The 11,845-nt window shown below is 53.4% G+C and overlaps 1 protein-coding gene across 1 annotated transcript; it reads left to right on the plus strand.

The window, feature by feature from the left end:
* The first annotated feature begins 1,118 nt into the window (after positions 1 to 1,118).
* On the plus strand, positions 1,119 to 5,306 carry LOC114815063 (antimicrobial peptide NK-lysin-like). The gene is made up of 5 exons (XM_029075218.1): positions 1,119 to 1,167; positions 3,220 to 3,308; positions 3,545 to 3,649; positions 3,909 to 4,080; positions 5,121 to 5,306. The coding sequence occupies exons 1-5, from the start codon at positions 1,119 to 1,121 to the stop codon at positions 5,225 to 5,227; spliced, it is 522 nt and encodes a 173-aa protein (XP_028931051.1). The 3' UTR covers positions 5,228 to 5,306.
* Positions 5,307 to 11,845: the final 6,539 nt, after the last annotated feature.

The following is an 11,845-nucleotide window of genomic DNA, read 5'->3' on the forward strand; positions in this document are numbered from 1 at the left end:
GGTGGGCAACGCCACGGCTGCTGGGACAGAGGGAGGCTGGGGCAAAGGGAGGTCAAAGGGGCAAGAAAATCCAGGCGGGGGCCAGAGCAAAGTGAAGGCTGGGGCAGAGAGGAGGCCAAATGGAGATTAGGGTGGAAGGGAGATTCGGGCGGAGGCTGGACAGAGCGGAGGCCCAAGTGGAAAGGATGCAGGGGTGGAGGGAGGACCGGGCGGAGGGGAGGCCACGGCGGAGGGGAGGCTGGGCAGAGCTTGGCTACAGGAAAGGTGAGGACTCTGCAGACTTCCTGCTAGACTCTAAGCTCACTATGGGTAGAATGTGACTGCTAATTCTGTTATACTGTACTCTCCCAAGTGCATAGTACAGTGCTTTGCACATAGTAAGTGTTCGATAAAAAAGATTGATTGATTGAAATCGACTGGGAGATCCTGGGGCAGGCTGGCAGGTGAGGCTACCCTTTGCTCTGCATTACCACAGGGAATCGAGGTCTATATAATAATAATAATAATGTTGGTATTTGTTAAGCACTTACTATGTGCAGAGCACTGTTCTAAGCACTGGGTAGATACAGGGTAATCAGGTTGTCCCACGTGGGACTCACAGTCTTCATCCCCATTTTACAGATGAGGGAACTGAGGCCCAGAGAAATTAAGTGACTCACCCACAGTCATACAGCTGACAAATGGCAGAGCTGGGATTCGAACTCGTGATCTCCGACTCCCAAGCCCGGGCTCTTTCCACTGAGCCACGCTGCTTGCCCGAAGAGACCCTGAGAAGGTCTGGGAATGTCAGGTCAGCCCCCACCTCCATTTCAAGCCCAGCTTGTCCCCACTGATCACAGTTCACCCATTCCCTGAGGTCAAAGGAAATCGGGGCCAGGGGCTGCCACATCCCTCATCCTGTCAGCCCCTCCTTTCCCATGATGGGAGGGGTTTGAGGTAAACTACCGAAGTAGATGACAGGGGGTGATCACCTGTAAAAGTGGAGAGGGGAGGGGCAGGGTGGGGAGAGCTCTGGTGGAAGGGCTGATCCCAGTAAGGGGGTGGGGTTGTGGGGGGCTGCTCCTGTCCCTGAGCTGATAAAAACGCCATTCTGGGCTGGGACCCCAGCAATTCCTGCAATGGCAGCTTTTCTCCTGCTCCTCTCCCTGACCCTCCTGGCCGGCCCAGGTAAGGACTCTGGCCTTTGAGCCGGGTCATGGCCATGATGACGCCTCCACCCTGCCCGTCCCTCAGTTCCCATGAAGGTGGGGCCCCCGGCCGGCCCTGGTGCCCCTAGGAAGGCAGGAGATGGAGGCTCTGCTCTCTGTGAGGGTGGGGAATGAGGAATGAGGAGGGGTTAAAAGGAGAAGGGGAGGGGGTAAAAGGAGAAGAAGGGGGGTAGGGGACCCACTCTCTCAGCTTGAATAACCAGGAGGGGCTTGGGGTATGGGAGGCAGGACAACTGGGGCCTAACCCTAGACTGTAAAGTCCTTGTGGGAATGTGTCTGTTTATTGTTGTGCTCTGCACGGGGTAAGTCCCCAATAAATACAACTGAATTAACCCTTCCCTCTTTCCTCCTGTCCGCTGCCGTTAGGCTTGCGGGGGCATCACTGGGGGACCGGGGGCCAGGCAAGCTGTATCTGCCTGAAGGCAAGGGACAGCAGTGAGTGGGACCCTCCGAGCCGGGGGAATCCATGTCCCACCCTCTGTTGGGGATCTGGAGCGGGCGGTCGGCAGGAGGGGCAGGCAGCCGGAGAGGGGGCGGCCTCCGGGGTCAGGCCGGGGGTGCTGGGCCGGGTCAGGGCTCCGGGGGGACACAGCCTGATCCTTCAGTCCCCGTGGGGGCAGGCCAGGCTCCCTGCATGAGGGGAGCGAGGGCAGAGGCAGAAGGAGTTTTCGGGCGAGTGGACGAACGGGCGAGTGGACGAACGGGCGGATGGGCAAACGGGCGGTCAGGCGGATGAGCGGGTGGACAGGAGGGCGGGGGGGCAGGCAGCCAGTCAGTGGGCGGGGGTTGCCTGGACAAAACCCTGGGGGCTGCCAGGCTTCTCCTCTGACGGAGCTTGGGCTGCAGGGGAGCATAGGGGTGGGAGCAGGAGGTTGGTCAAGGGGCAGAAATCAGTGGGATTGGCCAAGGCCAGTGGAAGCGGGGGCCCGAGGGGAGAAATGGGCGTTCTCATTTGCTGGTGGTTCTGGTGGTCTGGGGGTGCAGGGGGTTGGGGGTGTGGGTGGCCTGACTCGGAGTGAATCGGTGTCAAGGCCCCAGGGCGGCCGAGGCTACTAGCCCAGGGGGTTTCTAGGTTTTGTTCCTTGTAGGGCCTGGTGTTATGGTGGGGTGGGCAGAGCTGCACCTGCATGGGTGGTGGTGTGGGGAAGAAGAGGGAGGTCAGCAGGCAGAGGGAGGTTTGACAACTCAGGATTCGGTGGGAGCTGCTTCCCCTTCAACCCCCCCTTCCCACTTTAGCCTTTGGCCCGGGAGGTTCTGACGCCGACCCCTCCTCTCCTGAGGGTAAGCGGCATGTGTGACTTTGGGCAAGGCACTTCACTTCTCTGTGCCTCAGTTCCCTCGTCTTTAAATTGGGGATTCAGACTGTAAACTCCATGTGGGTCAAGGGACTGTGTCCAACCTGATTACTTATAACTACTCCAGCTTTTAGAACAATGCTTGGAACATAGTAAGCACTTAACAAGTACCATTATTTTTATTATTATTTTCATTATTATTATTATTATTATTATCCAGAAGATGGAGGTGGAGGGCAGAGAGGACTGAGGCCTCAGGACCCCCCGCCCGACTCCCCCTCTTAGTCTTGGCCCACTGAGGACTGAGGACTGTGGTCTGGTAGAATCTCTTCTGTGGCCAGAGGCAACCCCAGGTGTGAACAAAACAGATGAACCAGCATGGCGTAGTGGCTAGAGCACGGGCCTGGAAGTCAGAAGATCAAGGGTTCTAATCCCGGCTCTGCCACTTGTCTGCTGTGTGACCTTGGGCAAGCCACTTAGCTTCTCTGTGCCTCAGTTACCCCATCTATAAAATGGGGATTGAAACCGTGAGCCCTTTGTGGGACAGGGACTGTGTCCACCCCCACTTGCTTGTATTCACCCCAGGGCTTAGTTCAGTGTCAGACACACAGTTAAGTCTTAACTAATACCAGAATTATTATTTTAATTTTTATTATTAATTAACCAACTCCTGCCTTCGGCCTTGATCTCTGAGTCTCTGTTTTTCTCATGGCCAGCCTGGGCTAGCACAGGCCTGATCTCCAAGGATCACCGGCAGGAACCCACCCTCCGGAACCAGCAGCACCAGCAAGACAGCTCCTTCTTGGTGAGCCTCACCCTTCGGCCTGCTCCCACTCCGAGCCCCGGGCCCCCCTTTGGACTTCCCCGCTCCCTGCCCTGGCCCCCTCGCCACTCTGTTCCCATCCCAGGCCCCCTACCCTGGCCCCGCGTCCCCAAATTCAGCCTGGAGAGCCACCCTGGCCCCCTGGCGACTAGACGGGCGGGAGGACAGAGCGACAGGTCGGGCAGGTGGAGCAAACGCGGTGGGTGTCTGTCTGGCAGGGGGACCTGCGTGACCAGGATGGGTCACCCTTCCTGATCTGTAGCAGCTGTCAGATCATCATGCAGAAACTTAAGGACATGGTTGGGAACCAGATTAACGACACGGTGAGTCCCATCCCGTGCCCCGGGGGCCTCTGACCGAGCTGGGGGAGACAGCCGAGCTCAGAGGCCCCACCCACAGCGCCCACTCACCCCGACCTGGCAGGTGGAGGGCTGTGGGTGGTGCAGGGGGCCCGGGGGACCCAGAACTCCAGGCGAAGATCCATATGGATCCCGCTCACTCCCTGTCCCTGCCCATCAAGGGAGTGGTGTCGCCCCCGGGTTTGGGCCTGACCATCCTTCTCCGGGCTGTGTGTGCTTGCAGGATGCGATAGACAATGCGGAGAAGCGGTTGTGCAGGTTCGTGGGTTTTATTCTCCGGACGTTCTGCCGGAAACTCATGAAGACATATATGTACCCCATCGCCATCGAACTTCAGGCGGGCAAGTCTCCCTGGGATGTCTGTGTGGACATCAGTTTATGCAAGCCTATGGAAGGTGAGGGCTGGCCTGGGCTCTCAGGGGTCAGAGGAAACCAAGACCAGCAAGGCCAAGGGGGATCTGTACTCTCCCAAGTGCTTAGTACAGTGTTCTGCGCATAACAAGCACTCAGTAAATACCACTGATTTCTTTTCTTTCTTTCAATAGTATTTATTGAGCGCTTACTATGTGCAGAGCACTGTACTAAGCGCTTGGAATGTACAAATCGGATTGATTGATCAGGGTTCCCTGCCCCAGTGCCCCTCAGGGATCTTCCAGGGAACCTGCCCTCCCATTCCCACCAGCTCCCTCCAGCTCCGACAGCGGACCCCGGTGGGGGCATCACGGGACTAACCCGCCCCCAGGAAGCACCAGCCAGTCGGAGCAGCCAGAGTTGAGACTGGGCTCCGCTCTGTCCAATAAAGCAGGAAATGGTCAGTGTTCTGGACAGGGACTGAGACCGCTGCAAGGGACAGAGGTCCTGCCTTGGGGTGGGGTGGGGGGAGAAGGGCGGGGTGAGGAAGTCACCCGGACCATTGCAGAGTGACACTACCGAGCCCATTCTGAGCCCCACGCCCCTCCCAATAGGCCCTGAGGGGGTACGGTTCAGAGGAGAGGAGTGGCTACAGCCCCCTAGCCTTAGCCCAGTGCAGCTTGAGTTGAAGAAGGGTCTCTCTGGGCCGCGGGAACGGAGGGGCCCTGGAGAGGGGGCATCTGATTCATTCATTCATTCAATCATATTTATTGAGTGCATACTGTGTACAGAGCCCTGTACTAACCCCTTGGAAAGTACAATACGACAATAAGGAGAGACCTGTTGAGACCGTCTCCACTTTAGCTCCCGGGGTCACCTCAGCTTCCACCAATCCCTCACCATTCCGGCAGCCTTAGTCTCTGGCTCCATCCCACTGGGAGACCCTTGGGAATCGGCCTGAGTTCTTCCAGCACCCCACCGTCCCCGGGCTGGGGGGCAGACCAAGCTAGCACCGAGAAAAGGGGTGGGGGTCCTCTGCCTGGCTACTCCTTGCCTTAACTCCTTCTCCATTCTCCCCCTCCAGACCAGGATGCCAGGGAGAAGATCCTGGAGTCTGAATCTACCCTTGAGAAGAGGACTCTGGAGGCGGAGTGGCCCCAACCTGCCAGAAGGTCTCTCTGGAGATACTGATCCTGCTCAGAAGCTTCAGCAGCTCTGTCCCTGCCCCCCCCCCCCCCCCGATCTGCCAACACCCCCACTCCAACTTGCAGCCCCTCCCCCTGGCTTTTCCAGAGAATAAAATGTCATGAATGCACTGGGCTTCAGTGATGGATGTGGAGGGAGGAAACCTCGTGCTTTGGCAGGGCTGAAGCAGTGTCTACAGGTGCACCCGCCAGGGCAGGGCATCATCATCCCTGCTGCCCCAAAGCCCTGCCCACCGCCTCTTTGGGTCCATTCCCTTTGTCTGGGCTGCCAGTGTGGCCCTGTCCTGAGGGAGCAGGCAGGGCTAGGGCAACAATGGACAGGCTGGTAGGGCGGGCACAGGTCAAGGAGCGGTGCTCTTCCTGGATCTCTCATACCATCCCCAGGAGGCAGGTCTTCTCAGATCCATTTTTACAGGGGAAACTGAGGTCTGACAAGTATGATTGGCCCGAGGTCACTGGCAGGCCAGTACAGGATGCATTCTCATAACTACGGTGTGCAGAGAGCTGTACTGAGTGTCACCGTGTGCAGAGCATTATGGCCTAGTGGAAAGAGCACAGCCTAGGAATCAGAGGATCTGTGTTCTAATCCCAGCTCCACCATGTATCTGCTGTGTGATCTTCGGTAAGTCACTCAACTTCTCTGTGCCTCAATTACCTCATTTGTAAAACGGGGATTAAGACTGTGAGTCCCTTATGGGACACGGATTGGGTCCAACCCGATTAGTTTGGATCTAACCCAGCACCTAGAACAGTGCTTGGCAGATAGAAAGCACTTAACAAGTGCCATAATCATGATCATTCATTCATGTTTATTGAGTGCTTACTATGTGCAGAGCACTGTACTAACCACTTGGAATGTACAAATCGGCAACAGATAGAGACAGTCCCTGCCAATTGACGGGCTTACAGTCTAATCATCATTAGCCTGGCACAGAGTAAGCACTTAATACCATAAAAACAAAGCAAAAAAAAACCACCAAGAAGGTATATTGCCTAGTGGAAGGAGCCCAGGCTTGGGAGTCGGAGGACTTGGGTTCTAATTCCAGCTCAGACTCTCTGCTGTCTGATCTTGGGCAAGTAACTCAACTTCTCTGGACCTCTTTCCTCAGGCTTAATACATACCTCTGATTGACTGATAGAGAGGTAGCTCCTGAAACGAATTCCCTCTCTAAGGAGCCTGAGGGGTTATCTCTCTAGACTGTAGATGCCTTGCAGGCAGGGTAGACTACTAATTCTATTGTAGTGTACTCACCTAAGCACTAAGTACAATGCTCTGCACATAATAAGCACTCAAATATCATTGAGCGATTGACTGACAGCTCCTGAGACTCCCACCCTATCAGTCCTGAGGGATTGTCCCTCTAGACTGTAAACTCTTTGCAGAGATTGTGTCTCCCAAGTCTATTGTAGTGTGCTCATCCAAGTGCTTAGTACACAGTGAGTGACTTTGGGCAAGTCACGTCACTTTTCTGTGCCTCAGTTAACTCATCTGTCAAATGGGGTTTAAGACCGTGAGCCCCATGAGGGACGGGGACTGCGTCCAACCCGATTTGCTTGGATCGACCCCAGCGCTCAGTCCAACGTCTGCACATAGTAAGGGCTTAACAAATACTATTATTAACAAGTACCACTGGTTACTCGATTGAGTGGGAAATAATAGTAATGGTATTTGTTAAGCACTTTACTCTGTGCCAGGAACTGTTCTAAGTGCTGGAGGAGATAAAAGCAAATCGGGGTGGACGCGGTCCCCGACCCATGAAGGGCTCACAGTCATAATCCCCATTTTACAGATGAGGTAACCGAGGCACAGAGGAAGAGAAGTGACTTACCCAAGTTGACCCAAGAGACAAGAGGCAGAGTCAGGATCAGAACCCACGACCTTCTCACTCCCAGGACCATGCTCTATCCACTATGCCAGTCTGCTCCTCTGCCGCTCACCTCCACAATGTGCCTCGTTCTCGCCTGTCCCGCCGTCAACCCCTGGCCCACGTCCCACCTCTGGCCTGGAAAGCCCTCCCTCCTCAGATCCCCCAAACTAGCCCTCTTCCCCTCTTCAAAGCCCTACTGAGAGCTCACCTCCTACATGAGGCCTTCCCAGATCGAGCCCTCCCTTTACCTCCACTCCTCCTCCCCATCGCCCCTGATTCCCTCCCTCGGCTCTACTCCCTTTCCTGCCCCATAGCACTCGTGTATATTTGTACATATTTAATACTCTATTTTATTAATGATGTGTATATATTTATCGTTCCATTTATCTATTTTGATGGTATTGATGCCCATCTACTTGTTTTGTTTTGCTGCCTGTCTACCCTTTCTAGACTGTGAGGCTGTTTTGGGTAGGGATTGTCTCTGTTGCCGAATTGTACTTTCCAAGTGCTTAGTACAGTGGTCTTCACACAGTAAGGGCTCAATAAATATGATTGAATGAATGAATGAATAATAGTAGTAATAATAAGATAGTAATAATATTTGTTAAGTATTTACTATGAACTGAGCACTGGGAGTGTCCTTGTTCCATGCGAGGTTCACAGCCTAAGGGGAAGGGAGAACAGGAATAATAATAATAATCATGATAATAATGGTATTTGTTAAGCAATTACGATGTGTCATACATTGTTCTAAGCACAGAGGTAGATACGTGTTCATTCATTCAATTGTATTTATTAAGTGCTTACTCTGTGCAAAGCCCCGTAAGTGTTTGGGAAAGTACAGTGCAGCAGTATAGAGTGACAATCTCTGTCCACAACAAGTTTACAGTCTAGACGGGGGGAGGCAGACAACAATACAAATAAACAGATATTAATATAAATAAATAAAATTACAGATATATACATAAGTGCTGTGGGGCGGGGAGAGGAGAGAAGAGCAAAGGAAGCAAGACAGGGTGATGCAGAAGGGAGTGGGAGATGAGGAAAAGTGGGGCTAAGTCTGGGAAGGCCTTTTGGAGGAGATGCGCCTTCAGTAAGGCTTTGAAGGCGGGGAGAGTAACTGCTTGGTGGATTTGAGGAGGGAGGGCGTTCCAGGCCAGAGGTAGGATGTGGGCCAGCGGTCAGTGGCAAGACGGGCCAGATGGAGGCACAGTGAGACAGTTAACACCAGAGGAATGAAGTGTGCGGGCTGGGTTGTAGAAGGAGAGAAGTGAGGTGAAGTAGGAGGGGGCAAGGTGATAGAGTGTTTTAAAGCCAACGGTGAGGAGTTTTTGTTCGATACACAGATGGATAGGCAACCACTGGAGATTTTTGAGAAGGTGGGTGACATGTCCCGAACGTTTCTGTAGAAAGACGATCTGGGCAGCAGAGTGAAGTGTAGACTGGAGTGGAGAGAGGCAGGAGGTTGGGCGGTCAGCAAGGAGGCTGATGCAGTAATCTAGGCAGGATAGGATGAGTGATTGTATTAACATGGTAGCAGTTTGGATGGAGAGGAAAGGGCGGATTTTAGTGATGTTTTGAAGATGGGACCAGCAGGATTTAGTGACAGATTGAATACGTGGGTTGAATGAGCCGGAGTAGCCAGAGATTATACCTAGGTTAAGGGTTTGTGAGACAGAAAGGATGGTGGTGCTGTCTACAGTGGCGGAAAAGTCCGGGAGAGGGCAGGGTTTGGGTAGGAAGATAAAGAGCTCTGTTTTGGCCATGTTAAGTTTCAGGTGACGGGAGGACATCCAAGTATAGATGTCTTGAAGGCAGGCGGAGATGTAAATCTGGAGAGCGGGCGAGAGATCAGGGGAGGAGATGTAGATTTGGGCATCATCTGCATAGAGTTGGTAGTTGAAGCCATGGGGGCGAATGAGTTCTCCAAGGGAGTGGATAAAGATGGAGAACAGAAGGAGACTGGGAAGTGAAACTTGAGTGACCCCCACAGTTAGGGGGTGGAAAGTAGAGGAGGTTGGACAGAGTTCTTGCCCCACATGGGGCTCACAGTCTTAATCCCCATTTTCAGACGAGGTAACCGAGGCACAGAGAAGTGAAGTGACGCACCCGAGGTCACACAGGAGACAAATAGCAGTACTGACTTTAGAAGCCAAGTCCTTCTGACTCCCAGGCCCTTGCTCTATCCACTCCACGCTACTGCTCAGAGATAAGATTCTTTGGGAATCTTATCCCCATTTTACAGATGAGGAAACTGAGGTCAAGAGAAGTGAAGTGACTTGCCCAAAGTCCTACAGGAGGCAAATGGTGGAGCCAGGATTATTTATTCATTCATTCAATCATATTGATTGAGCGTTTACTGTGTGCAGAGCACTGTACTAAGCGCTTGGGAGAGGACAATACAACAACAAACGGACACATTCCTTGCCCACAATGAGCTAACAGTCTAAAGGGGGAGGCAGACATTTATATAAATAAATATATAAATAAGGATTAGAATCTAGGTCTCCTGACTTCTGGCGCTGGGTTCTTTCCACTTGGCCTTGCTGCTTCTCTCAGAAGCCCAAGAAGCTTTCAATTGAATGGGCCCTGAGGGGGCACCTAGGGAAAACTCCGTAGCTGGGACGTGACCATCGGTCCCCTTTGGAGGGGGACTGAACAGATGCTCTAGGTCAGGCCTCCCTAGAGTGCAAGGCTCGGCTCAGCGGAGGCTGGGATCCACGAAGCAGGATCGCCCAGTCACCTAGGCCTGAAACAATTACTCTCCCCTCCTTCAAGCCTTATTGAAGGCGCACCTCCTCCAAGAGGCTTTCCCTGATTAAGCCCTCCTTTCCTTTTCTCCCACTCCATTCTGCACTGCCCTGACTTGTTCCTTTTATTCATCCCCCCTCCAGCTCCACAGCACTTATGTGCATATCCATCATTTATTTATATTAATGTCTGCCTCCCCTCTAGACTTTAAGTTGGTTGTGGGCAGGGAATGTGTCTTTTTATTGTTGTACTGTACTCTCCCAAGCACTTAGTATAGGGCTCTGCACCCACTAAGTGCTCAATAAGTACAATGGAAAGAATGAATTGATAAATGAATGAATGAGCCCCCCACCCCACCCTCACCGGGGCCGGGTAAACGAGGCTGGTAGCCTCGGAGACTGGCCTGTATTACTCCCCCACAGAGACCTCCGCTCTCTTGATCTCATCCATCTCTCCAAAAGCATCTCTCCCCACCTTGCCTCCCTATCCTCTCTTCCCACTCTCGATGATCAGGTTATCGCTCTCAACTCCACCCTCTCTACTCATCTCAACTCCCTCGCCCCCCTTTCTCTCCGCCGCTCTCGCTCCAGTAACCCACAGCCCTGGGTCTCTTCCTCTGTCCGCCTCCTTCGCTCTTATGCTCGAGCTGCTGAACGCTGCTGGTGAAGGTCCAAGCACCAAGCCGACCTTATCCATTTAAAATTTATCCTTCCCTGTCTTAACTCTGCCCTCTCCCCCGCCAGGCAAAACTACTTTTCTTCCCTCATTGACGCCCATGCCCGTCACCCCTGCCAATTGTTCCGGACCTTTAATTCTCTCCTCAGACCCCCTGTTCCTCCCCCTCTCCCATCCCTCCCCATCCCCAGTGATCTGGTCAACTACTTCATCACGAAAATGAACACAGTCAGGTCTGAGCTCCCCAAAGTCACCCCTCCCCCTTCTGTCTCCCCCTTCTGCCTCCCCCCCTCCCCTACTTTCCCATTCTTCCCTGCAGTTTCTTCAGAGGAGATCTCTTCCCTCCTCTCAAGTGCCACCCCCTCCACCCGTGCTTCAGACCTCATTCCCGCTCACCTTATAAAAACCATCACCCCTTCCCTCCTCCCCGCCTTAACTTCTATCTTTAAGCGCTCACTCTCCAATAGCTTCTTCCCCTCTGCCTTCAAAACACCCATGTCTCCCCCATCCTAAAAAAACCCTCTCTCGACCCCACTTCCCCTTCCAGTTATCGCCCCATCTGCCTCCTACCCTTCCTTTCCAAGCTCCTAGAAGGAGTCGTCTTCACTTGCTGCCTAGAATTCCTTAACTCCAACTCTCTCCTGGACCCCCTCCAATCTGGCTTCCCACCCCTCCACTCTACCGAGACTGCTCTCTCAAAGGTCACCCATGACCTCCTTCTTGCCAAATCCAATGGCTCTTACTCTATCTTAATCCTCCTCGACCTCTCAGCTACTTTTGACACTGTAGACCATCCCCTTCTCCTCCACACCTTATCTCACCTTGGCTTCCCAGACTCTGTCCTCTCCTGGTTCTCCTCTTTTCTTTCTGGCCGTTCATTCTCGATCTCCTTCGTGGGCTCCTCCTCCCCCTCTCATCCTCTAACTGTAGGGGTTCCTCAAGGGTCAGTTCTTGGCCCTCTCCTGTTCTCCATTTACACTCACTCACTTGGTGAACTCATTCGCTCCCACGGCTTCGACTATCATCTCTATGCAGATGACACTCAGATCTACATCTCTGCCCTGTTCTCTCCCCCTCCCTTCAGGCTCGTATCTTCTCCTGCCTCCAGGACGTCTCCACCTGGATGTCTGCCTGCCACCTAAAACTCAACATGGCCAAAACTGAGCTTCTTATCTTCCCTCCCAAGCCCTGTCCTCTTCCTGACTTTCCTATCACCGTGGATGGTATGACCATCTTTCCCGCCTCTCAAGCCTGCAACCTTGGTGTCATCCTTGACTCGGCTCTCTCATTCACCCCCCACATCCAATCCG

This window comes from Ornithorhynchus anatinus, chromosome 11 (genome assembly GCF_004115215.2).
Source record: "Ornithorhynchus anatinus isolate Pmale09 chromosome 11, mOrnAna1.pri.v4, whole genome shotgun sequence".
In the NCBI taxonomy this organism is placed as follows: Eukaryota; Metazoa; Chordata; class Mammalia; order Monotremata; family Ornithorhynchidae; genus Ornithorhynchus; species Ornithorhynchus anatinus.

Excerpts from the sequence above, each read along its gene's own strand:
- LOC114815063 (XM_029075218.1), top strand. The coding sequence starts at position 1,119 with ATGGCAGCTTTTCTCCTGCTCCTCTCCCTGACCCTCCTGGCCGGCCCA. Across the intron at positions 3,309-3,544 it reads AGCAAGACAGCTCCTTCTTG|GGGGACCTGCGTGACCAGGA; the intron begins GTGAGCCTCACC and ends TCTGTCTGGCAG. Across the intron at positions 3,650-3,908 it reads GGAACCAGATTAACGACACG|GATGCGATAGACAATGCGGA; the intron begins GTGAGTCCCATC and ends GTGTGCTTGCAG.